Source organism: Folsomia candida, unplaced genomic scaffold (genome assembly GCF_002217175.1).
Source record: "Folsomia candida strain VU population unplaced genomic scaffold, ASM221717v1 Fcan01_Sc003, whole genome shotgun sequence".
Lineage (NCBI taxonomy): Eukaryota > Metazoa > Arthropoda > Collembola > Entomobryomorpha > Isotomidae > Folsomia > Folsomia candida.
The window spans coordinates 5,335,380-5,361,166 of NW_019091195.1; the positions used below are offsets into that span (position 1 = coordinate 5,335,380).

The 25,787-nt window shown below is 36.9% G+C and overlaps 8 protein-coding genes across 12 annotated transcripts; 5 read left to right on the forward strand and 3 right to left on the reverse strand.

Annotated features, from left to right (window-relative positions):
• The first annotated feature begins 597 nt into the window (after positions 1-597).
• On the forward strand, positions 598-1,600 carry LOC110846251. The gene is made up of 4 exons (XM_022092937.2): positions 598-897; positions 964-1,145; positions 1,218-1,312; positions 1,384-1,600. Exons 1-4 carry the CDS (start codon positions 753-755, stop codon positions 1,466-1,468), a joined length of 507 nt encoding a protein of 168 aa, XP_021948629.1. The 5' UTR covers positions 598-752; the 3' UTR covers positions 1,469-1,600.
• LOC110846250 (glucan endo-1,3-beta-glucosidase A1) lies at positions 1,501-2,682 on the reverse strand. The gene is made up of 2 exons (XM_022092936.2): positions 2,437-2,682; positions 1,501-2,346 (listed from the first exon to the last, which is right to left on the reverse strand). Exons 1-2 carry the CDS (start codon positions 2,597-2,599, stop codon positions 1,625-1,627), a joined length of 885 nt encoding a protein of 294 aa, XP_021948628.1. The 5' UTR covers positions 2,600-2,682; the 3' UTR covers positions 1,501-1,624.
• An 891-nt stretch (positions 2,683-3,573) lies between these two features.
• LOC110846648 lies at positions 3,574-7,591 on the forward strand. Its single transcript, XM_022093465.2, has 17 exons — positions 3,574-4,298; positions 4,361-4,496; positions 4,562-4,633; positions 4,716-4,774; positions 4,834-4,968; positions 5,077-5,202; positions 5,281-5,442; positions 5,513-5,657; positions 5,745-5,760; positions 5,835-5,895; positions 5,978-6,026; positions 6,089-6,192; positions 6,257-6,293; positions 6,357-6,407; positions 6,482-6,787; positions 6,897-6,988; positions 7,076-7,591. Exons 1-17 carry the CDS (start codon positions 4,206-4,208, stop codon positions 7,442-7,444), a joined length of 2,013 nt encoding a protein of 670 aa, XP_021949157.1. The 5' UTR covers positions 3,574-4,205; the 3' UTR covers positions 7,445-7,591.
• Positions 7,592-7,915: 324 nt separating this feature from the next.
• LOC110846841 (repressed by EFG1 protein 1) lies at positions 7,916-11,088 on the forward strand. 3 transcript variants are annotated; one of them, XM_035850392.1, is made up of 13 exons: positions 7,916-8,426; positions 8,502-8,712; positions 8,797-8,999; positions 9,071-9,193; positions 9,268-9,396; positions 9,460-9,498; positions 9,564-9,696; positions 9,773-9,852; positions 9,934-10,080; positions 10,145-10,256; positions 10,326-10,405; positions 10,478-10,684; positions 10,762-11,088. In XM_035850392.1, exons 1-13 carry the CDS (start codon positions 8,334-8,336, stop codon positions 10,948-10,950), a joined length of 1,746 nt encoding a protein of 581 aa, XP_035706285.1. In that variant the 5' UTR covers positions 7,916-8,333; the 3' UTR covers positions 10,951-11,088. The 3 variants fall into 3 exon arrangements, with proteins under 3 accessions (XP_035706285.1, XP_021949374.2, XP_035706286.1); XM_022093682.2 differs by having other exon boundaries at positions 8,803-8,999; XM_035850393.1 differs by lacking the exon at positions 7,916-8,426 and having other exon boundaries at positions 8,625-8,712; positions 8,787-8,999.
• A 43-nt stretch (positions 11,089-11,131) lies between these two features.
• On the forward strand, positions 11,132-15,555 carry LOC110847250. Its single transcript, XM_022094155.2, has 14 exons — positions 11,132-11,291; positions 11,356-11,569; positions 11,640-11,674; positions 11,744-11,798; positions 11,886-11,968; positions 12,049-13,425; positions 13,495-13,841; positions 13,917-14,084; positions 14,155-14,302; positions 14,379-14,458; positions 14,530-14,658; positions 14,713-14,776; positions 14,856-14,935; positions 14,998-15,555. The coding sequence occupies exons 6-14, from the start codon at positions 13,338-13,340 to the stop codon at positions 15,382-15,384; spliced, it is 1,491 nt and encodes a 496-aa protein (XP_021949847.1). The 5' UTR covers positions 11,132-11,291; positions 11,356-11,569; positions 11,640-11,674; positions 11,744-11,798; positions 11,886-11,968; positions 12,049-13,337; the 3' UTR covers positions 15,385-15,555.
• A 174-nt stretch (positions 15,556-15,729) lies between these two features.
• Positions 15,730-19,013, forward strand: LOC110846843. The gene is made up of 7 exons (XM_022093684.2): positions 15,730-16,212; positions 16,315-16,516; positions 16,619-16,656; positions 16,746-16,824; positions 16,902-16,981; positions 17,057-18,228; positions 18,299-19,013. Exons 1-6 carry the CDS (start codon positions 16,081-16,083, stop codon positions 17,477-17,479), a joined length of 954 nt encoding a protein of 317 aa, XP_021949376.2. The 5' UTR covers positions 15,730-16,080; the 3' UTR covers positions 17,480-18,228; positions 18,299-19,013.
• LOC110846732 (globin) lies at positions 18,863-22,535 on the reverse strand. Its single transcript, XM_022093570.2, has 5 exons — positions 22,399-22,535; positions 20,240-20,352; positions 19,766-19,991; positions 19,233-19,316; positions 18,863-19,154 (listed from the first exon to the last, which is right to left on the reverse strand). Exons 2-5 carry the CDS (start codon positions 20,332-20,334, stop codon positions 19,101-19,103), a joined length of 459 nt encoding a protein of 152 aa, XP_021949262.1. The 5' UTR covers positions 20,335-20,352; positions 22,399-22,535; the 3' UTR covers positions 18,863-19,100.
• Positions 22,398-25,295, reverse strand: LOC110847418. 3 transcript variants are annotated; one of them, XR_004834503.1, is made up of 5 exons: positions 24,889-25,295; positions 24,275-24,802; positions 24,055-24,167; positions 23,069-23,958; positions 22,398-22,929 (listed from the first exon to the last, which is right to left on the reverse strand). XR_004834503.1 is itself a non-coding variant. In XM_022094356.2 (4 exons), the coding sequence occupies exons 1-4, from the start codon at positions 24,995-24,997 to the stop codon at positions 23,851-23,853; spliced, it is 858 nt and encodes a 285-aa protein (XP_021950048.1). In that variant the 5' UTR covers positions 24,998-25,295; the 3' UTR covers positions 22,398-23,850. The 3 variants fall into 3 exon arrangements, 1 of the variants encoding a protein (XP_021950048.1); XR_004834504.1 differs by having other exon boundaries at positions 22,398-22,649; positions 22,718-23,958; XM_022094356.2 differs by having other exon boundaries at positions 22,398-23,958.
• Between the last annotated feature and the right edge of the window lie 492 nt (positions 25,296-25,787).

Sequence of the window (25,787 nt, forward strand, 5' to 3'; positions counted from 1 at the left end):
TCCCCAGTTGAATTGAAAGGGAAGTCAATGTGTTAATGAAAAAACAAATCATCAACACCAGGTATACATTGACATTGGCAGTAACTTCCTGATCTGTTATAATAAATACATAACAAGAACTCCATGATTTATGCGATGCGTATGCATGCAAACCGTTGAGATGACTGACATATCCGAATAATTCCCAAATAAGTAATCCCATGATCAGCTCAAGTGGCATTCAGTCATCATTAATGTCACACCAATGTTGTCGAGTCGCAAATAATTGACGTACTTGACAGACCACAAACATACTGGTGCATCATAAAGTCATTCTGGAAATCATTATTTGCACACCATTTCCAAACCACGCCACTCTTTACGTTTTTTACCACAATTTTGACGCTGTACCTTCATTGAGACATGTAGACGGGTAATTGCTTTGTAGTACCGACTACTGATCGGTGATAAATAAAGATGTGTTTGATTATGATTTGCATCAGTAAAGAGTATGACCGCATGTCGACAGAACAAAGTAATTAGCAAGAACAAGATGATAAGAAAGTTTGTTCACAATATTTCAGTATCGATAAATTTATTGGCGTATAAAAGCCAGAGCTTTCAATCGACGCAGTAGTAAATACACGGTCATCATCCTGATCAATAATAATAGTTGCATTGCCTAAGAAAACGTTAAACTTCAAAACAAAGGTTCAAGGGTTGCTTTCTTCGAATATATTGTTTTTTGCAACAGTCCTATCAAGGGGTCAACAATGAAGTGCAGTACTTTGCTTGCTTTGTGTTGCTCTCTTTTCACAGTACTTCAACTTTCTCCAACGTCAGTTTCTGCAAATGCAATTTTGCCCATTTTTGTACAGCCTGAATATGACGAATTTTTCAGATTTCTTTCGAATGAAGGTACACATCAACTTAAAAAATAAAGTGATTCCTCCAAGATTTGAGCTGTGAATGTATTTATTGCAGAGAAAGAATGGATGATGAATTTGGCCGTGTGGTACTTTGATACTGACAACTCACAAGTTTCACCTTTTCCAATTGAAACCGGTGAAAAACAAGCGCAACAAAGATTCGGACTCAAGCCAAATCCCATTCCATTAAATTACACCGCTAGCGATATCCCAGACAGATTGATTTCCCAGTTTCTGGTAAAAGTCTCATTTAACATTCAATTAATATTTGGATTATAAATGAAAATCTATTTTTTTACAAATTATTAGAATGGTGACGTGCCAAAACTTTGGCAGAAAGAGTTCACTAAATGGCTGACCAAGACTTACAAGCTCAAGCCAAAAAACTTTATGCAGTACAGAGCGTGAGACTCTACATAATATGCACATATATATATTAAAAATTATGTTTTATTAATACTTTTTCACTCTGTAGGACTGGGGTATTTTGCGTCAAAGGTGATGATTGTGATTTAATCGACCTTTCCAACGTTGGAGGAATCTGTTGCCCTTTCGGTTAATTAAATGCAATTGCAATCATGCACTTATTGCCTTTTGAATATATTACTTGTACATTTATCTTGTAATCATAATTCATGTAACATTTATGGATAATCTTCTAAATAATATAACTTATAACATTACCGACATAACTGCACATGCTCGTTAATTAACATCTACACCTGTTGATACACTTTCACCCAATCAATTTCAAAAATTGGTTTTTCCCAACGCATCGCTTCATCGGGGGTTAGCGGTGTGTCTTGACTATGAAGTAGCTCTGCAGCTCCACCCACCGACATGCTCATTGTCAGTTGAAATGGTTGTTTAAAGAGAGATTTATCACGACTGCATGGCACATTAGTCTCATCACTCAAAATCCAGTCAGAGTAAAAATGTGTGGAAGCTGTGAAGACTGAAATTCCGTCCACGTACCACTCCATCCGTTTTGGCTTCCAACTAAAGGCAACCTCGTGGAAAGATTCGCTAAAGTCGATCCCAGGAAACGCTTTCTCAACTCTTTTCGTGACAACCGAGTTCCAATGTTTCCCAAAACTTGCAGAAAATATGAGATTCGATGTTTTCTCACCTCTACCTTGCACAATTTCAATCTCTTCATATTTGCAGTTGTCGTGATCCTTGTAGGCCGGAACTAGCCAAATAGAGGGAAACAGAGACTTTCCCTTCGGTAAGCGAGCCGAGACGACGAACGTTCCATAAGTAAAACCGCGTCCAGTTGTCGTCAGTCGGGCGGAAGTAAAGTTTTTTTGCCTCGAGAATAATCTCTTTTCGGACAGTGGTTTGTAAAGGGTTGTAAGAATTAAGGTTCCATTCCACACTCGCACATTTTCATCCGAATCTGAAAAACATTCCAAGTTTGTGTCGCCTTGTCCTTTCCCTGTTTGTTTTTTTAAGAAGGAACAGAACAAAATGTGATTAATATTGTCCTCGTCACAAATGTATTGCCATTTTTGATCGATGTCCTTACCGTGACAAAACTCTTCATATGTCCAGTGATCCCTTTTTACGTCAAATCCATCAAAGTCATCGTGGAAAAATAAATTCCCCTCCCAGCTTCGTCCTTTTCTACAACAACTTGCCAAAGTTGCATAGAAAAATAATCCTAATATCACATACAATTGTGATACCATTTTTGACTTTATTTTATGAAAGCGAGTTTTTAAAAGCAATAAATGATATGAATTCGTGAGCGGCAAAATTCGTACTGAAAATATTGCATAAGCGTTTTGTTATTGCATAATACAAAATAAATATGTAAGAAAGAGATAACGAAGAGAAAGTTTGAATAAATTACATCAAAAGGATTACGTCAAATGTTTTATTAATAAAAAATTGACATTACATTACAAATCTGCAAAATTTGTATAATATGCAACTCTCCTCTGTAAATATGTTTCGCTTAACGAGGGGGAATATGCACAAGTATGACACTTTGTTGTACATATGTTTATATGGTGAGTGGTGGAATCAAGTTTATGCATCATTGTCATTCTCCATCTATTCAAAATCACGTCGTGTCCAATCACGAAAATATGTAATGTGTACTCACCAATTGCAATTCAAACCTGAAACTCCTCAAAGCAAATAAATTAATTTTACATGACCAATTTGTGATAAGGAAATCAAACAAATCTAACTGATTTATGACCAATAGAAATTTTGCAAAAAAACGAGGGCCAGGTTGTTAGAATCGAGTCGACCTGTACATGCATGGGATGAAGTTGAATGAACAATTTAAGATAACCTGGCAAACTACAACAATTCAATTTGTACAGACTTGTATGACTCAACAAGTGTGTAACTCCAGAGAAGATAAGAAGGGTGGGAGGGTACAATTACTAATTAAGTAGTTGGCTTTTGCGATATACTTTTCGTAGTAATGATGATCACAATCAACAGTAATTAAATATAATGATAATCAGTTCTCAATAATAAATTGAACACGATTATCAGACTTTGTTATCCACCTAAATATCCCATCGCAGTAATACTTAGCATATTAATACAATTAATTGGAAAATCTGATGATAACCAACCGTGAGCCATTAAACATCTAAAAATAAGACATATTTACAAACATACGTACTTAGCAGTCAAGGACAAAATTCATGTGAGCGTATAAACTACATACATTGGATTTTATACATAAACTGTACATGCTTTTGCTTTTCTCGAAAGGCAAAGCACACAAATTTCCGACCAATCGACAAAAATTTACAATGAGCATTTTACTTCGGTTGTAGGTCAGGTTTAAATCAAGATTTAGTTAGGATTTCTGAATCCCATTTGTGTACACACACCTGCATCTTTTTTCTGAGTTTTTGTTACCTGGTACGTAATGTATAATGTAATACATTAGTGTAGAAAGTGTGTAACAAGTTTATGATCTACCTTAAAAATTAGGTTTTTGGTTGCAAGTAACAAAGCATCCCAGAAACCCAAGCGGTTTTGTTGTAACCCTGCAATAAAGAATGACATTGACTTATCGCCCTCATTTCTATCTTTTCATGTCTTCTTAGCTTAAATAACAATGCTTTGCTGAGCTGTACCTTTTCTGGTTAATCTCATCTTGAACTTGCAAAGATCCATCTTTTCTTACTCAATTCTTCCAAGCACTTATTTAACGCAATAGATTCGTTCGCATATATACGACTTGCGATTAATTTTTGATCTGATATACAAATATATTTTAATTATGATATAAACATAATTGCATTTATATAAATACAACGAATTATGACTCGTTTGCTCGAAGTTTTTGGTGTATTAATTGCATACGGACTGACATCCGTGAAATGTGCAAATTGTCCTCAACTCACAGCGTCCGAAGTAAGTTGTTCATTTGATTTTTGTTAAATTGTAATCGTGCATCACATTGGAATTCTATTTAGGATGTTTTTCTGGCATGCTCACATCCAGAAACTGGACAAACAATTCCCTGTAATTCTGCAGAATTGCCACCTCAAACTGTGGCAAATTATGAGTGTGGAAAATATTACACGAGGCCCGTGGGAGAGTCGGAATCAGGTAAATAACCATAAGAAATCGCCTCGTTTTTGTCACACAAAATTTATTCCCATAAATCTACACAGGTCGTATGACATGCCAGACCAATGGAAACTGGGGTCGGCATTCACAGTATGACGATTTCCGATGCAAGTTGGGTATGGTTACGCAAGAAAATTATTACATATTTATGATGTGGATACTTCTTCAGCCATAATTTAATTTAAATTTTGCTGAAAGATTGCGGACGAGCAACGCCTGCCCTGCTTGGAGCATCTACTGTCGTTGTGTTTGGAGAGGTTTGTATTACAGTTAGACTTCAATCGACGGTTGACTACTACGTTTATAATTTTTAAAGGTGACAACGCGAGAGAATTTTCCTTGGCACGTGGCTATTTTCAGGTCAGAAGGGCCTGGGACCGAGTTCCGATATTTTTGTGGTGGAAGTTTGGTCAACCCCACGAATAAAGGATATCTTATCCTTACGGCTGCGGTACAATGATTATAATGATTATGTATATATGAGTTTAATTAAGAAGAATTTTTACGTAATTGAGCTTGCATGATAAACTGGATTTGATGATTTTCTAAATTTTTAAAGCATTGTGTCACATCAAAAGCTCGTACAACACGAGTCCGCCCGTTAGAAGATTTCAGAGTAGTGTTGGGTCCTGTAAGCAGTGACTATGTTACAAACCAAATGTCAAATGGAACTCAAATATTTCCAGTGAGTTGAAAATATTAAAAAATACACCCTAACGTCAAGTAAGAAATCAATCCAATTTTGACATCAATTATTATTAAGGTGAAGGCGGCAAAGGTGCACCCCAATTACAATTACGACACTATACAAAATGACGTAGCTATCATGAAGCTCGCAGGCAAGGTTAGAGTGTCTGATTTCATAGCACCAATCTGCTTTCCCACGTCAGACATGGCAAATAAGCAAGTTCAAGGATCAGGCTCGGTATGAAGACATTGTAAATTTCAGCATTTTTGGCTCGTGAACATCTTATTTATGAAGCTGATATTTAAAGATTGCAGGCTTTGGCGTCGACCGTTCTACGCACATCTCTTCGTCTCTTAATTTCGCCAGTCTCCCTGTACGAGAAAATAAATTATGCAACGATGCCCTCGGGAAGGAATTGACTAGCATAGAATTTTGTGCTGGACATCCAACAGGTGCATAAATTCATTACATAACGTTCAATATTATAGCGTACGTATGATATGAAGCAAAATTTATAAGAGACATTAAAATGTTGACAGGAAAATCCATCTGCAGGTACGTTTATATTTATTAGATAAGGGATGGAATAAGGCATATGTACATAAAGGCATATGGAAAATAAAATAAAGTGGAGACTCGGGAGGAGGATTGGTCTTCAAAGATGAGCAATCTAACCGATTTTACGTTCAAGTAAGCAAAAAATACGATACTAGTGAACTGTCATGATGAGTCGCTAATTACATACGTGCGTATTTCCTGATGTCATGAGCAGGGCATAGCGAGTAATGTGGATCGCAGACCTTTACAAGAATTGAAATACTGTGAGTAAAGTTGATAAAAGTACAACACATCCAATGAGCATATACTGATTTAATTATTTTAGGTCAAAATTACAATACGTTTACGAGAGTGAGCTCCTATGTTGACTGGGTGCAAGATGAGCTGGATTCATTCTTTGCTGATGACGACGACGACACCAACGATGACGTAAGGTTTCAGAGTAACAGCTCATCAAAGTCTTTTTATTATTTTGCTTTGGATGCTAATCTAGGTGAGAAAAAGGCCGACTCAACAGCGTCCTCCGCCTGGTAAGTTTATCTGTTTAGTTAATGAGAGAAGAATGCTGACAATTATCTTTTACGATTTTTTAGCAAATGATGAGTTCCTTGTGACCGTTTATGAAGACTATGCAAATAACAGAGGTTACATGTCATATGCGCTTTTTGCATAATGAATTTCAATTATAGTTTAAACCAAATGCATTTGTGATCAATAGAAAAATATGTTCAATGGCGAATGAAGAACTGTTCTGCAGTTCCACAAGAGTGGAACAAGAAACGGTTTTGGCTTGACATTCATGGGAAATGTCTCCTATTCTTTGAGGGGTCGTACTGCTATGGTCGCTCTCTTCAGCTTCAATCAACTCCATCGTCCAGCGTGTTTGAATGGAACTTTCCTTCATATAATCTCAAGTCGGTCAGCTTGTGCAGCCCTTCAACCCCCCAACAACAACAACCCCCAGCACAAACAACTGCACGGCCGTCCACAACGACTAGTTGGAGTCAGGGGGTCAACGTTGGCGGTAAGTGAAAGCAATAAAAGCAACATTGTGTCGCATTGTCGTGTACACAATCTGGGTCGAATATCATAAATGCGATGCGTGTATTTTCATTGTGTAATTGGTCTCTCAGACACCGGAAATGATTACGAGAAAGTTGGACTGCAAAAACACAACTTGTATAGAACAAAGCACGGCGTATCCCCTTTGACACTGAATGAAAACGTGAGAATGTTGATTTTATCATGTTTTATGTGTATTCAGTCGTACTCATTTTATAAACTTCAACGTTTTCATTTGCAACGTGTGTAGCTTAATCTTGCATCTACGAGTTATGCATACGAACTCTTGACCAAGTCGAAGCTTGAACCTTCCGGCAAAGGAGGAGAAAATCTTTTCGAGATTAATGGAAGCAGTGAACCATATTCGACCATTGTGGCTCGGGCAGTGGAGCTTTGGTACAAAAGCATGGACGGTTACAACTACAACTCTCCGTCGGCCACCTCTTTTTCTCAACTTGTGTGGAAAGCGACAAAGGAATTGGGAATTGGAATTGCTAGATCTGGTCGTAGAACTGTAGTTGTTGCCAGATATTCGCCCCCCGGAAATATTTATTTTGTAGGCAGTGGAGGGGATAGAGCAAAATACTTTCGAGAAAATGTCCTCCCTCCAAGAAAATAATTTTTATAAGGCACGACGAGATTTATCAACTTTCTTGTTATTTATTACTCATTATCTGAACGTAATACATACACATGCCTACTTTACCTAGATTTAGGTTGGAAGATTGATTTATTCTGAATAAATTAGCGTTTACAACATTACAAATTATTTGCGTCAAGCGTATTATTACTGTCATGACGTACATAAGCTGTCGGCGTTTTATACTTACATACTATTTCTGTATTACATATATAGTTCATCACCGGTTGTAGCAATGTATGTAAATACTAATGACTAAAATGCGCATGCATTTTGGGATAAACGTTCAATTAATCTAATAATTTACAAACAATGAAAATCTCGTAATTGTCACGACCGAGGAAATAAAATTGCATCTGCACAGAAAAAATAATCACATGATCCGTAAAAATAATAAAATCAAAAGTAATTTTGTAAATCGTTCAGCCTTTCAAGCGTTTGAAATGTCAGTCATTTCTCATCCGAGGTTTCTCATCCTAAATATAAGAGTAGTGAGAAGCTAATAGTGTGAGACTTCTATGAGCTTCGTACATATTTGTAGATGTAGATGAAACTATGATACTTGTTAATCTTGCCTATCTTTCCCCATTGTTGACTCGTTTAAGTCAATTAATTGCCGGTGTATGTACACGGGTGTAGCGTTTATTATCTGATAAACGTTAACTAGTGTTCCTATATTTGCGTATTTTTACTGTCAGTCCCACGTTGTATATCTAAGCTGTTATTGTATCCCTTATAATTCTGTCAACTCTAAATTACTCATGCTGTGGATGGATACCTTTCTGCAAACTGGTTTTAGCAAATTAGTTCTAAGTTTGCGGATGACAAGTGCACATTATCTCTGAATTTCGAGTAAATTATTTACAAAATGATCATACCTCACATTGTTCCTACTTTATTTGTAGTGTTTCAAATTTTAATAACAGTATCAGCAAATTGTCCACCAGTTCGACCTAAAAAGGTTTTCAAGAATAACATATGAAGGCTGGATTTGTTTCATTTGATACATAATTGAAATATTTGGTAATTGTTCAAGGGTATGGAAATTCGTTGTCTTTTTCCGGATAGAAATACAAATTCGTTGTTGGACTGTGATCGTGAATTACCACTCGGAGCAGAACTTCAGTATCGGTGCCAAAGACTTTTTACCTTTGACAAAGTCCCACAGCAAAGTGGGCACATGACCTGCGGGGAGCATGGTCAGTGGATGAAATTAATCGAGTTTAAGGAATTCCAATGTCTACCAGGTATTTTTCTTGTGGCTCAAACAGAATTGGAGATGGAACTTAATATTTCTAATAAATTAGAAGAAATAAATTAGAGTTGCAAAGTTACAGCGTGCGGACGACCAGGAAACGCTACCTTCGACACGCTCTCCTCCTTTATAGAGATGGAGAACGAGACTGGAGAGCGAATTTTTCCCTGGCATGCAACTATTTTTAAGAGATTTGGGACCACCAACGCATTCAAATACGCTTGTGGGGCAACGCTTGTTAATCCGGAAAACAAAGGATATTTCGTCCTTACTGCAGCGGTTTGCAAAATATTTTAATATTAGTACTACTTCCATGAGTGTAAATCTCATTTAATTATGCATTTGCTTAGCATTGTGTCACAAAGAACCCATTGACTGCAGAACCTGGGCCATCAGACAATTTTCGTGTCGTTCTTGGAGGAGTGAGTACAAAGTTTGAGGACAATGTGGTCGGAACGTCTCAAGTTTTTTCTGTATAACAAATCAGCCATAATATACAACTCTGCTTTGATGTAATAATTAAATTAATATGTTCACAAAACAATAGCCAAACAAAATCGTGATTGAGCGAGAGTACGACCCTCATAGTCTGCAATCAAATATTGCTATGATCGAATTAAATGGTCCCGTAAAGATTTCAGAAACAGTCCAGCCCGTTTGCTTTCCAACAAGAACGGTAATAATTAGTTGAACCTTTTGTGTAAAAATTTGACAAATTAAATTGCAATAATTTTGTTAGATTGCAAACTCTCAAGTTCGCCCAGGCAGCATTGGAGAAGTAAATTGACCACAATTTAATTCATAGATAATTTAGTTTAATAATGCATGTAATTCTAACTACAGCTGCCTGTTGTAAGGAATGATCAACTGGCTTATCAAGAAATTCTGGGACTACCCATTTCCGAACAGGGCGAATGTTTGAGAGATTGTGCACGAGAACCAACAATTACTGAATTTTGTGCCATACATAATACGGGTTTGTTTTGAATTTTAGCTCAAATTCAATTAGTAATAGTAAGGGGCTCATTTACATAAGTACAAAATTATGACAGGAACAAGATTGTCCCCATTGGAAAGTGGAACTGGATTAGTATTCAACGATGGATCTCAACAACCGATCTTTTTTCTCCAGGTTTGGACTATGAAATTGTGCATGCTATATATAATGGTACACATTGGTACATTCAGTTCTTTTAAAAATATTTTTGATTAGGGTGTTTTAACCAAAGTTGCTGGAGAAGCCGAGGGGTGTGCAGCACACGACACTTTTACCAGCGTCAGCGTATTTCTGGATTGGGTGAATAAAGTGCACGATGAGTTGGCAGAGAGTCAAAAGGTCACCGAAGTCGTCACTAATCCGGTGAGTGAGAAATTGGTGGCAAGCAGTATTGAAATTATAAAATACATTCTGTGCTTGCGTATAGTACCAACAGCCCTTCCAACCAACGAGAGCCCCACCCACAAATAGTATTGAGAGTAGCAGACCACCACCGCAAGTAGACCACGAAACGAGTAAAGCCGTCATCCCATCAACGAGTACCAATTATCACTTTTATACCACTCAAAACCAGAACTTTTAATTCATTTTACACATAAATGCCACAGATATTTTAAACCTTGGGCAAAACTTACACAATTATTACCGAAGACTTCACCAAGCCCCACCAGTCCGTATAAACATTAAGGTGTCGATTACTTATCAAAATTCTCTGTAACCCAAAGTTATTAAATTTTTAATCGTCCTGTTTCACTCTCAGTTATCCAAAGAAGCTCAGGAGTGGGCTGATTACCTTCTTTATGAAAACAAATGGGAATTTTCACAAGGAAAAGATTATTCGGAAAACATATTTCAATATTTTGGGAAAATTTCTGATTCAGATGTTATACGGAAAGCAGTAGACAACTGGTATAACGCGATAAACAAGTTCAACTGGAATTATCCAGAAGCCTCCACGTTTAGTCAGGTAAACTTAAATACACGAAAAAGACGCCTATATTTAATTATGTTGTATTGTATACCATTATTCCTCACTTACCACAGGTGGTTTGGAAGAACACGACAGAAATTGGCTTGGGAATAGCGTCCAAAGGAACGAAAAGTGTCGTTGTTGCAAACTACTGGCCGAAAGGAAACATTTATTATGACGTTGTTGGGGATGACAAGGGGAAATATTTCAGGGAAAATGTGCTGCCTCGACTTTCCCCTCCGGACACAGTTTCTTTAGTTTAAAATGGGTCGGGTCTCAGCTATGGATAATTTACTTCGCTCCAAATAAATGCAAATCATAATTATACGTAACAGTAAAATCCCGTAATACTAATAATGACGTAATGTAGAAAATAATGAATAAATACTAAATTAATAGCACACCGAACTCATCCTCAGTATCAGCAGTGTCTTATTAGTTCACCAGTTTCCGTTATGCATGCATCCAAAAGTGCGACTCAGAAGGAAATATGTCGATAATTTCTAGGATTGACCGTTTTTTTCTTCTCATCATCTTACATACAACAGTTTTGAATCATGTCAATTCGACCACTTACTGTCCTCCGCTCGTAGCCCCAAAAGAAGTATAAGTTTTAAAATGTGCATATTTTTTAAGTAATAAATCGATAATCGCATTTTGTATTTCAGACAAACCTTAGCTGCGTGACATCCAGTGATGAGCAGCTTGTGGATTGTTCATCAACCTGGCTTCCAGATGGATCAATTGCATACTTTCGATGCACTGAAGCAGATAAATTAAGAGTACGTTTTGGAAAAATAGTTTGTAAAGGAAATTATGAAATTGTTAATAACGGCCCTTCTGCGATAAACAATAACCAAGATCCCCTGCCATGTGGAATTCGTAAGTTGAAAATTAACCTGCGAGTTTACAATGATCTAATTGTTTGTACATTTAGTATAAAATTGTATAGAACAAATGCCAGCCAACTCTGAGTTTCATTTTTATGTGAGTCCTTTCTTTGGGTATGTGTTTGCTGTCGGAAATGTGATAAGAAATAATTACCAAATATTCCAGGGGTTTGAAAAATCTCCACATTATCCTGTTTTAATAAACGTAACCCAAGATGCAGGTTAGTTTCTGGTGTTTTAAAATTTGTTAAGCCATATAATTTTCAGTTGCCAGTATAATGTAATCACAATTTTAATGGTGTTTCCAGGAACGTTTAGAGACCAGGGACTAAAATTATTGAATGATTTTCGTAACCTGCATCAAGCACTGCCTTTAGAAATGGAGGAGTTGGTTGGTATAAATTGATTTAATATATCCAATAATCCACTGTGTATCATTCTATACAATTTATGGATCTCTTCCTGATTCAGCTCAATGAGAAAGCTCAGTTATGGGCTGACACACTTGCCAATCGAAACTCTCTGGATTTAGCGAAGGAAGATTTTATTGGTCAAAATGTCTTCAATTCAGATCAAACCGAGCTATCACTTGCAGTAAACGATGCCATTCAATTTTGGTATCTCAAAGGATTAAAAAACTACAATTGGGACAATATACAATCCAACTGGGAAAATCCGCTTGCTCTTGACTTTTCTCAGATTGTGTGGAAATCTAGCAGAAAATTCGGCTTGGGTGCTTCTAACAGAAAATTTCCTATTAATAGCAAGGGAACTGTCGTTGTCGCATTTTATTTCCCTATGGGAAATGTTGTTCTTGAAAATGAAACGAGACCAGAAACGATGTTCGTAGAAAATGTTTTACAGGCAAAAAATATGTCATCAGAAATGTAATAGTCATTTAAGTATCATACGTCAGAGGGGTTTTTGACACTAACAAAATAAAATGATCATAGACATTTGTGAGAGTTTGTGCTATTAGTTTCAATTAGTTTCAAAATTCAACAACCAGTTTTTAGCCCGAGTCAGGCCTTGTATATCTGTCATTTTCGTCCGTCCGTCTTTCCGCCTTCGCCATAACTCTCTTCAAACTTCTCCAATCGACTTGAAATTATGTACTAGATGAGCAAAATCGATCAAGTGGTTGACCGGTGGGGGTCATGAAGGTCAGGTTGGGTCGTTGATGCAGTTAGAATTTGTTTTCGGAAGCTGAAATTTGTGACAGAAATCCCTGATGGCTTATGTTTATACAAGTGACCTCCACTGGTCCTGGTACCCAAAGGGAAGGAATAATGAATACTTCAAAAATTTGGTGCCAAATAGTAGAATATATTAACAAAAACAAAAATATTAACAAACATTCGATCATCGCCAACATCGTTAGTGGTCTGGTCATGTGGCATAAATTTAAAAGCAGAACCTGTACCTGACTCGGGCTAAATCAAGCCTGCACTGTAGTTTTTTGTAGACTTGCTTCCTACCTATCTCACAATCGCAACAATGTGCAGTATGACTAATACTTCACACATTATTACGAATACACGACTTTCAATCACTTTTGCTTTCATGTATGAAGTTAAGGTCACTTCTTATCTTTGCATTTATATATGAACAATACTTCTCTCACCCCAACCTTATGAAAGTTATTTAATAGAAATTTTATCATCTCCCCACCAGAATCAACGTGCGTTGATCAATTATCACCATCATTAGAGATAAATACTTATACTCACTTCTCACTTCTCATGTGTTAAAGAGAAATCATGGAAATCAGAATGAACATCCTAAAAATTGAATTTTTACTGGTAATTTGTGTCCAAAGTTTTGTTGTTCAGAGTCAAAGTAATCTGGGTAAGTTATTCTGCAACTAAATTAACTACCGTAGTTCAGGATAGTCAAAGATCTTGTTCATATTTATAGAGTTGGATTGCGGGGTTCGACCCCCGCAAGAAATCCATAATCCTTGGCATGTCCCAAAATACGGACCTTTCGGCTGGGACAATCCTCAAATCGCGAACAGAGAGAATTTCCCGTGGCAAGTTGGCCTATTTCGAAAGACGGAAGGCATTTTCAAGTACGAATGTGGAGGAACGCTGATTCCTGGGACGAGAGAAAACGAAGTGCTCGTTCTCACGGGAGCGAGATGCGTCACCCAAAGTCTAAATTCAACCGATGCAGAGACGCGTTTGGGAAACTTGCGAGTTGTTGTCGGCCAATACAGCAGCAACTACAACAGTAACAAGGAGTTTGGAGTGCAAAAATTGGGCGTATGTAGGAATTACTTGCTTCATAATTAGACTATTGGCAAAGTTTTCAGAGAAAAGTCGTTATTTCGCTGATAGATTCGAAGGATAGAAATTCATCCACTCTACGAAGCTAAAAGTCATGACTCGGATGCTGCAATTGTGCAATTGGATCGTTCAGTACGACTTGGGCCGATAGCTCTCCCTGTCTGCCTCCCCCCAAATAATTCACAGAAATCGGGGATCAGATTCGGCATGGTTGGAGAGGTACACGAAATTTTTGTCTATGCGATTTTACTTATATTCAAGGGAAATTAAAGGATGGCAATTATGTTAGATTTCCGGATTTGCTTGGGACACGCGAAGAAATTTTACTGAAAAATTGAGATATGCAAGATATCCCGTGGTGTCAAGTACTACGTGTCAAGAAAAGCTTGGCGTTAAAGTGAATGACTACTTAGAATTTTGTACGGGATTTGAAAAAGGTGAAATTACATGCTTGTTTTTAAAATCCAGTTTTTATTTAATTTTACCCTGCAATGAATGTTTGTTATTAAAAAGACTCAACGGCCTGCCAGGGCGATTATGGAGGAGGCTTGGTTTTTCAGCAACCAAAGATTCAAGGCCGATATTTTCTACAGGTACGTGCGTACTTGTATACGAATAACAATAGGCTATTATGCAGCACAATAAATTATTTATGTATGATCAGGGACTGTTGAGTAACTTGGATGCAACACCAACCACAGAAGAAGGATACTGTGAAAACTATAATGTGTTTAAACGAATTGGACCCTATTTGGAGTGGATCAAACAGACACAGATAAAATTCGAATTAGAGGTAATCTGAAAATGAACTTATCATAAACTCGTTTTGCAAAATATTGTTTTTCAGGATGATTCTCAAACTCTTCCGAAACCAAAACCTACAGTTGGATTTCCTTTAAATTATTTACCTGGTAAAACTAATGATCATGCGCATAATTTGTTAATTACTCCATGTTCATGGAAAGTCCTTAAACAATTAACTTTTTAAAGAATATGCCAAGATTGTACGAGATTTACACAACCATTATCGAGGAATACATAAGGTTCCGACAGTAAGATTGGTTGGAAAGGCAAGTAATAATAAGTTAATCTATTTGTACTTTTAATTTTTAACATCAAATACAACTTCCAGATCCAACACGAAGCACAACGTCTTGCAGAGGAAATGGTGGAAGAAGACGAATTGGCAGTTCCGGATGCACAAGACTATCCTTATGGTGTAAATCTCTATGCAATTCCAAACTATGCCAATGCCAAAGATGCTGTTCGGGAAGCTGTCCAGTATTGGTACAGTGGTTTCACTTTGTACGATCGGAGTGATCCCCGTCCATCCGCATTTACCCAAATGATCTGGAAATCGACGACTCAAATTGGCGTGGGGGTAGCGACTACTGGCAAGAAAACGGTCGTCGTCGTCAACTACTGGCCCAAAGGCAATGTGCTGTACAAAGGAGGAAAGGACTACCAAAAAAGAAAATCATTTCACGATAATGTTCGCGTCATTCAGTTTGCGAGATAGCACCATATTTAGTTCTGTAGTGGCCACTCACGTGCACATACATATATTATTATTATACAGAATTACTAATAAGCTGCTGCGTATCTCTCTCTTCCAGACATTATTTATTTGATTTGTAATTGCTTAATTACCTTTAATGAAAGAAACAAAACATGTTTGCCAAACACGGAATAATTATTATTATTTTAAAGAATAGATGTGTTATGTCATCTTCAAGCATGATGATTATTTTTCCTGTCGAATATGCAATTCATTGTCCATGCTCTTATTATTAAGCATATCAGTGACGATGACACCACTTGATTTACTATTCTAAACAGGATTTGATCCGAGGACGCGTGAATGGGGTTGGGAAATATGAAATGCATCTTCATCATCTCTGTATGTTTATGGGAAACCCCATACACTGCGAATGAGGAGTAATGATTTGTATAAACTTAATGCATGATGACCATCGACTATTTACCACGTTGGCACATTAGCATTTTAATTAGCTCTCCTGTCGTTATAAGATCGCGTAGTTTTGTAGGAAGCGAGTTAAATTGTGATAAACTATATTCATGAAGTTATTATTGGCCTTAAACCTGAAAGAACAAGGACATTCGTTGTTCAGAGTGTGCTCGAAATTGCGGACCAAGCTGAGATTTCTTGGTCAAATATAATATATTGGTGTTATTGAGTTTAAAAAAATAAACCATGCAGAAATTTTTGGTACAGAAAATGCCCATGCTGTATTTTCATATATTTGTGTCCATTTTTTTAACGTTGCAAAATATCAATCCAATTTTGACTCAAGCTGGTGCAAATTGTGACCCTCTTCAAGCAAAGGTAACTTTGTGCCAATATCAGTGCATTTTAACGCGATTGCCGTATGCAATATGGATATACAGATTTAAAATCTAAGATTACTCACTCCTTTCTTTCAACCAGGGCACTAACGTTCTGTGCACTCCTCCACCTGGATTTGTTCCAAGTCCTACAGATTGTTCTCAAGAATCCGTTCCTGGAACAATCGCGTCTTATGCCTGTCGTAATCCAAGGGGCGAAGTGCTTCGAGGTTGGTTAAATTGCACAAATGAAGGCTACTGGATTTCCACTACCAGTTCCGGAAACAATTCTTTGTGCAATTTAGGTAAACAGACATACCTGTTGTCCAATGGTCAAGTCGTAGTGTGTGCTTGCATCTACGTTGTGTTAACCAAAATCCCTAATTATGTATGTAACTGCCAAACAGATGCTGCAATTATAAATATTCAGAGTCCGGACGTAGCGGTTAGTAAATAAATAATACGCATTCAACGTTTTGGAAAATGCACATGCAAAGTATATGGAACAATTTCTCAAGTGTGCAATTTTTATAGGTTGCTTTTGGACCACCGGGTTTCACGACGCCAACCCCAGACACAAAATTACTGCAGACAGATTTTAAATTTTTGAACGGTAAATAAGTTTACGTATGTATTTGCAAAGTCATTTCACGTTTTTAGTCAAATTTTATATCATTTCAATTTTTCCAGATTTTGAAAAAGTCGGTCTTCAGTTACACAATGTATTTAGGAGAAATCATGGAGTGCCTTTCATTGCAATGGCCCCATTGGTATTTTATGAACAAATTTTCTCTGTATCAACAAATGATTAAGTTCCAACTTTAATGATAAAATCTTAACAACAGATGAATGAAGTTGCTCAAGATTTGGCTGACTTTATCGCATTTGGAAACTCTTCGACCATAAATGCTGATCGGAAACTTTCACTTGTTAATTCTACTTCAAATATCGAAATGAATTGGTATTTACAACAACCAGCTTCTCTGAATCCGGTCGAATCAGTTAGCAATGCCGTCCAAAGTTGGTATTCAACAGGATTTCCAGAGTATGACTGGAACAATGTTGGCAACAATTTAGACAAAGGAAACGTCCTCAGTTTTTCAAGAGTGATTTGGAAATCAACAAAATTTGTTGGAATTGGAGTGACAAATTTCAACGACGTAACATTCGTGGCTGCAATCTACACGCCAGGTCGACATATTGGGAGCACAGATCCTATTCAAGAATTCCAAAGCAATGTGCTTCCAATAAAAATTGGTTCGGGATAATACATAAAATCATACTTTTAAAAGAAATAAGTATTTAATATGTACATAAAACAAAGCGACAATATATCATTTCTAATAAGAAGTTGTTGGTTCGGAGAATTAACCTCGGTCCATACTTCACATCATTGTGACAATGACATTGTCATGTCAAAATTGGGCTCAATCCATTTTGCTCATTTATGTAACTTTTGGAGATATTCTTGAATTCGAATAGACGTTCGTTCGAAGTTGCTGGACAACACCAGTTAATTCTTAATAAAGGCTAAAGGTTTTTTTAAAACTCATGTCCAATTCACACTCTGGGGGCGTTTAGTATAGTCTGTTATGGTACTTTTCGCATCACAATGGATTCGCCATTCGTATTAAGTGTCATCTTCTGTTTCGGAGTCTTTGGCCAGAATACTGGATCTCAATTGACTGAAGTACCCGCACCAGAATATTTTTGGGATCAATTACTACAACCCCCATTGGACCCTTTGCTGATTGACTACATTGCTTTATCTCTGGAACCTGAACAATGCCAAACAGTTTTTGCAATGCTGACAATTCAAGACTCTGCTCAAAAGATGCACCAATATGTTAATCTGTCATCAACCAAAGAGTACGCCAGTTATCTGAAAGAAGCTCACACAATGCTAAATGATGCCTCTTCCAATGTGGATGAATTCGACTGTGTCGATTCTTTGACATTCTGGAACGAGAAGATGGTTGGAAAATTACCAAAGGAAAAGATTGATCAACTTGATTTTGTAAATAATTTAAGATAATTATTAGCATGTGTTCTTCACGTGTACTAAAAATCAGATTATTCTTGTTTAGGCAGAAGTCGTGCTGTCTGTCGCCCTGTCCGCAATAGAAAGATCTGACTTGAAAGACTGGCTTCATATGCGAATACAGCAAATAAAACACGAAGATTTGGAGGAGCTGAAAGATGAGATCGAGAGTCACACGGCATATATATTTCCACCATTAAACGCTACTCAGAACAACAAGTACGACCACCGTCATAATTCAACTTTGGCAACGATTTCCCCCAAATCGGATTCTTCTTTAGGAAAATTCATCACATTTCTAACAATTCTTGTCTTCGTTGGGCTCTGCATTTGTGGATTTTTAATCACAGTCTTAACATGTCGTTCAAATCGTGATGCATCATTTTTCCAACCAAAGTTCTACAATCCCAATGGAAATCATCAGGGTTCAACCGAGAAATCAGGGAAATCAACTGAAAAGGCTTCCGCAACAAATAACAGGGCACAACATAATTCAATATTTATATTAAATGAAAATGTCGAAGATTTAGAATTACGTCCTTTGCTAGACAGAACAGAAATCGTTTAAAATGCGAATGATCAATTGATGTAAAAGCATTTTTAAAAATAATTAAAAATAAAAAGATTTTTATTTAATAAAGTGTACACATTGTAAAATAAATTTGAACAAGGTTTTTAAAGGTTGGACAAAAGTCAATGAAAAATACAATTTTGCATTGCTTAAAAAGCTACGTGATAATGAGGTAAAGTTTTCATATGGATAATTGGCTGATACAATTTAAATTTCACTTTGATTAACTGGATAAAAATTACTTTGTGAACAAACCAAAGTCTCAAAACTTTGCCCTCTACTCGTTCAATTTGAGACCTTCAGCGACCTTCTCAAGGACGACACTGAACACCTAAATGAGAAAAAAAGACTGTTTTCAGCCAAAATTGTAAGGTGAAGTAAATCTTCAGAAATAAAATTAAGCTGCAACCTTTGACCATCCACTTTTTGCCACTGGGGTCCAAGCTTCTCCAAATATTTTGGAGAAGAGATCCATTAGACAGTCATTGAGATTCTGAGTAGAAGCAAAGCATAAAAGGAGTATTAAATTTTAACCAAATCCATTAACTGAAACTAATAATTAATCATCAAGTGTCTTCATTATGCAAAGTAAGCCGTCGCTATTTGATGAAACATTGAACATGTCAATTGGATCACTTGACTGTACCCAATTCCTTGAGCATAGGTTCCTTCAACTGTCTACCTTAGCAGCTCAAGAGCGATAATCTACTAATGGATTTCTATCATCACTCTGCATAAGTGGAATATATAAATAGCATACACAGAGTTCCGGACTACATTTCGACTTGATTGTCCTCCTAAGAAGGAGGGATATATTGAGTCACGAAGACAAATGTCAGACCAAAATAGCTGAATATGTATGTACATATGCTTATGACTGCTTGAATGTATGCATTTATGAAGGGATAGATGGATTGTACATATTGTCAGAGGATGCGTTACCTTGAAGTCCCCAATTTTTATTGACCGTTTGGCGTGATTCTGTCCAGTTTTCACTAATAGTTCACAAAGCATTTCTGGATCATCAAGATTGTCAATCAGCCCATTAATTGCGGACACTACGGTGAACGCATGGGCTTTAAATCTCCTGTTTTCCGGCAATTGATCCATTGGCGTGTCAGCAAACCCTCTGAACAGCTTTTGGTATTCCGGAAACATGGTGAAGAAGCTGAAAAGCAAAATGTGAAATTCTATAGCTCTGTCTGTCTGAATGCAATTGACTGATTCAGAATGATGGCAAATTGCGGTTTCACAATGGCATCGAAGGCGTGTTGTGTTGCAATTTGATACATAATTTGTCTCTCACTCTTATCATTATCATTACTATTACGGGTCGTCCCGTACATTATTATTGATCCCATGATGGCAGGTCAATTATGGGGTTCATGGTTTAACATGCAATAAGTATGTACTTACTGGAGAAATACTTTGATGGAGTTTCCTTTTAAATCTTTAGCGACCACTCCCCAAGTATCTTGAACAGCGGTTTTCTCCTCTGCGGTGAGACTCATGATGAAATCTTATTTTTCCTGAAAGAGAACATGAAAAATATTCCGGTTGTAAATTGGCAGACAGACGAACTCATTAAAGTGAATTTCATTCCTCCGACCGAGTTCCAAGCATACAAAAATTATACGGATCCAGCCTGCGTGTCATACATACTTGTATCTATTTCAATTTAAAATAGTAATGATTTTAAATTGCAACCAACCAGCAAAGCGGAATACACACCTATGTATATTATCCTAAAATTACACTACAGGTGCAACCTCAAGCAAATTACCATTCAATTATGCTTTACCTAATTCTCATTAAAAAGCGAGACGGACATAATTAACTCAACTGCAACAGAGATCATTGTTATGTGTTAGGATATTTCGTCGTCCACTAATTGCCGCATGACCTGTTGGTGAGAAGATGATGACTTATTGTTGCACGTGATTATCTGCATGTAATACTGCTGGATGGCTAGATTATACAATAGGCGACTGGAAAACATTGAGGTCCAACCAAATAAAGCATGCACACATGAACGTGAACAAAATAATGATGACAAGAATGTAAGGTTTGTGGGTTTGACCATCCCACATCTCGTCATAACAATACAATTCATGTATGTATGTAATACAAGATTCACCTAAACTCGCATGCTAAACGGTGGCCAAGCCTCCACAATACCTTGCAGAGATTGGCTGAAAGAATGTGATAGACTGGATAACTTCTGAAACTGGTTATATATGAACGGCTATCTGCATATCCCTTCACATTCCATTTAATAGCGTGAAAAATTAATCGTATATGTAGGATGTAAAATATGACTTACATGTCACTGAGTACAAAGTCGAAAAGGTCTCATGACCAAGTGGAAAAGAAAACCAGTCTATTATGTAACAATTAATCCCCTATAATTCTCATAAAAAATGCACACAAGGCTTTATTGCCTAAGTAGTCACGAGATTCGTCCTAGTGAGGGTTTCGTCTTTTGAAGATGTGCATAATGCATTACATATTTGTCTAGCAAACTAAGCAACCCAAATTCAAAATTAGTCGAAAATCCACGGATTAAAGCACTAATTAATTAACTAGTGCACATACTACTTAGCACCATCCAGACAGGTTGTTTGACTTTGACTTCAATCAGCTTCAATCGAAAAATGTGGATGAGCTGATCTAAAAATGGCTTATTTCAAGTTTAATTACCTCACTTTAATACTCAGTTGGCAGAGTGCCCTTATGTATAATAGAGTCCTCTCTTGTAGATTGAATCACAATTTATGATGCCCCCAGAATTACAAAAGTATGACTGGATCACGTTCTGTGTATAAGTAATGGATCTCAGAGGAAGAAAATTTACGAGTCAAAATCGCATGGACAATAAATCAATGGGCTGAAACGATTCATTCCATTGATACAGATACATTCCATGAAATGGTTTATATGTGGGCATATTTATGTAAGTATGTGTTTCTCAATCACAAACAACATGATGATGGTATCTCTGGTTCGATAACTCGAAAACATTCAAATCAATGTACATTTATCAGGCAGTTATTACATCGTAATTAATGCTCATGACATGACATGCTCGTTGTGATGTATGCGTATTGGAAATGTTTTTGAGAATTGGGAGAGAACAAAAGAAAATCAGAACTACAATTTCACAGGAGAGAAGACCTATGAAATCATGTCAACGCAACGCTGCGAAATATGGGATGGATAAAACAAGGAAGAGAGAGAGACAGGTGGATTATTCATGTGCCTGATTGACAATATACGCCTGGTTGAGCACCACCAGGGAAATGTGGGATGTTTTATGGTTGACGAGATGAATTGATTTTATGAGTTGCAAAAAGATGTTGGTGTGTGTATGGCTAGCTTTGGATTTATGAATATTATTATTTTCGCAAGCTCAAGCCAAGTATTTTACCAGCCGTCTCACAGAGTTCCCTTTTGTGCAGAGTTTTACAAAGTAAAAATTAAATTGTTTTATTAACTCACTCAATCGACTGGGTCTCTCTCAGAAGCTGAGGATGACTCGTGATTATGTTAATGTAAATGGTTGGCTAAGTACTTACTTGCAGTTAGAACTATCTGCCAAAGTGGAGGATAGTTTTTGTAGTGGATGGATTTTCAAGTGCTAAAAGAACAAGGTTGGCTACTTGTTTTCTGACGACTTTCCGACTGCGTTCCGTATCCCACACTGGAGGTTCTCATGACTCCAACCTCCGGTATATATAGCTTTTTGCTGCCTCTCAAGTTAAGATTATTATGTGCTTCATCCAATCCAGCTCTCTCCAGAAAATCTCCACCACCCGTAATACCACGACTACATAGTTAGTAGTTTAGTTAGTAATTTGGAATGTCAACTCAGCTAATGAATGTCCAGGACCAAACCTTATTAATAAGGTTGACATGCATCAGCAGACGATACTTCATCATATCAATTCCTCATTTAATAATCCTCCTGGGAAGAGGCTAATCCACATAAGCTTCACTTTCAGATTGTATATGTACATGGCTTGTTATTAGTTAGTCTCTAATGCTGGAGGAGAAAGGGGTCTCACTAGTGTGCGCCCCTCATCCATTTTTCGGACCAGGGCTATAGGCTTCAAGAAAATTAAGAAAATACATGCAAAATTTAATAATATGATACATTAACCAGTGCAAAAACAGCTTACAATTTTTTTTAGCTTTTTAAACTATTTTGCATGGCAAAAAAGGGGTATTTCTTTTTTGAGTTCATACTTTTCACACTTTTGAAGGGTGTGACAGGCCAAATGGATGAGATGTAATAAGTGTAGACGTGTTTTGACCAATAGTATCAACCAAGTCATGGAAATCTAAGGAGTTAGATCATCCCTCCTCGCAGTAGTTCCCAGAAAGAGATCTACTCTGCTGGCTGAATAGAATATTTGTCTCAAGAAGGCTAGATTATCAGATTAAAGCCGGGGTCGGATGTGTTTACTTAATATGGAGTCAAATATCAGTAGATAATGAACCTGCGTATTTCCCAAACGCAATGTCCTGTGATCTATGAAGCTACTAATATTTGTTCATGGCTTGTTACAAGTATTGTACGGACGGACTCTGAAACCCCGAAGCTAGATACACTTTTCATGACGGGCATCACTTTCAGCATTGTGCATGTACCTCATTATTTCTCATAACATGTATCTCCTATGTACATACGCATTGAACACAATAGATGATTTTCTGACATTTCCCATCAAAACCTGATTAAGACTTAACTAGATATGGATTCTCCATAAATAAGACTTTATATTATAGTAAAAAAAACTTTGCACATCTTAAATACATGTATTATGTATCTATTGGGTAGAAATAATTAGCAAATAGGAACATTTTAGTTCCGAGATCACCATACTCCATACATAAATTCATTACAATAGAATGAGGTAAGCACAGTCGTAGATAAATATACAATAAGTTATATAGATAAATAAATACTAACTGAGAGTAATATAAAGTATTATCACAGGAATGCTACAAACAATACGTAATCAATTTTACGAAGCAACCATCATGCAGACTAATATGAAACTAACGAAAAAGATGGAAAAAAGTAAAAATCTCCTGATTCGAGAATTCTTGCTGTTAATCGAGGTGTACTTTCCCTGTAGCACAAAGAAGGAAATCATTATTAAATTCCCAAGTTATGCCTACGCACAATAATACATACATCTTTCTTTATTTACTTATGAACTTTGTACCTTGTGAGGAACATGAGACGACCCGGATAGAAAATGAGATTCACTAGAATCATAATAACCAGTAGTTTCATCGTCAAATGTGCTCATCATCTCATCATCATCGTTACTTTCTCCTGCCCGAAAAAAGAGACACATGAAACTACGATTCAAGTATTACAAATAGCTTGCTTGGCGTATGCAGTATTGTGAAAAAATAATATATTGTTGTCTAACAGCGTACCAACTGAAAATCGATGCTGGTAATCCCACTCTATCAAATTTCGTAAAATGATTAAACTGTCCTGATTCCATTCTTTGGCCATTGTTAAACTACTGACTGCCTCCTTCCTCATTATTTCGCAACTCCATTTGGACTGATTGGGCAAGTCAATTGGATTAACTTCGTTTTGGAGTTGCATTGGTGTTGATGAAAATCCTGGTTCAAGATGTATCAGCGAATTCTGAAGAAACACACATTGCTCAAAAACTTGTTCCAACTCTTGCAAGAGTGAATCCAATTCTTTCTTCTTTTTCCAAGTTGCAAAACCGAAATTGATCCCCGTCCTCGTCGTCGTCGCCGCCATGAAAGGAAGTCGAACTCTCCACAGGCCCATCTCGACCCCTTCCACTCGGGAGGAAACGAGGCTGCAGTTTTGTACCAACTGGACGGTCTCCCCGATGCTCGTTTGCATGGCAAGCAGTGCTTTACAACATGAGACAAAATCTTGAAACAATCTCACAGACGACAACATGGATTGAAATAGTGTCACTGAAAATAAGGAAATTCGGAAAGTGTAAAATTTTTGCTCCAATTAAACAGCAACTTTGCAGAAGTCTTCATTCCCCACATATTACCTGCTTGTTTTATTTTGTAAATCTTGTTCCGGACTTGTTGACACACATCGTGTAACTCCTTTTGGTTAATCAGCTCAAATCTGATTAATTGAGACAGGGTCATCATCATTGCCAATATTGTAAAGAAATTAAATTGGGACAAACTGGGAATTTAGGCACATAATTAAGCTAATTGGTTTGGTCTCCACTCTTGCTGATTCTCCGAACATATGTAGCACAAAAACAGTCTAAACACACCAATAGTACAACTGTATGTGCAACAAATTATGCATGAGTACGACCAAAAATTTTATCTGGAGGCTAATCAAACGTGCGAATTACTGGGTTTTACATCATTCTATCTCAATTGCATTAATCTCTATCAACGTCAAAGCATGATCAAGTAACAATGAACTGCGTTGTAAACAAGTTGTCGCTACTGCGAGTTTCGGCTGCTGTGGGGTTTATAAATCAATTAAATTTAGATTGAGACACATAAAAGTCTGAGCGTCATAATAATAAGTTCATCTCATCATCATGGACTGTTACAGAGTTCAAATACCACCTAGATTAGTATAATTCATTAATACCACCGTCACCAAGACTCGTGTTGGATATTGTAATAACATGCAATAAATAATTTGTGGTCGTCACTTACAACAATATTACGTCGTTAGCATTAGCCGTCATATAATAAGCCATGGTTTGGGCTAAAAAGAAAAAGTGCGTGTTCGTATATGCAATGCACAGCAATATTATTGATCCAACGGGTTGGGAAAAATGAGATTGCGTTTAAAGACTAACTATAAACGGCTACCTCTTTTTTGCTCATATTGGTTTTATAAAATAACTGATATTAATCTACCAGAAATTTGAATATACTAAACTATAATGGCATAATTAACTGTTTAGTAATTAAT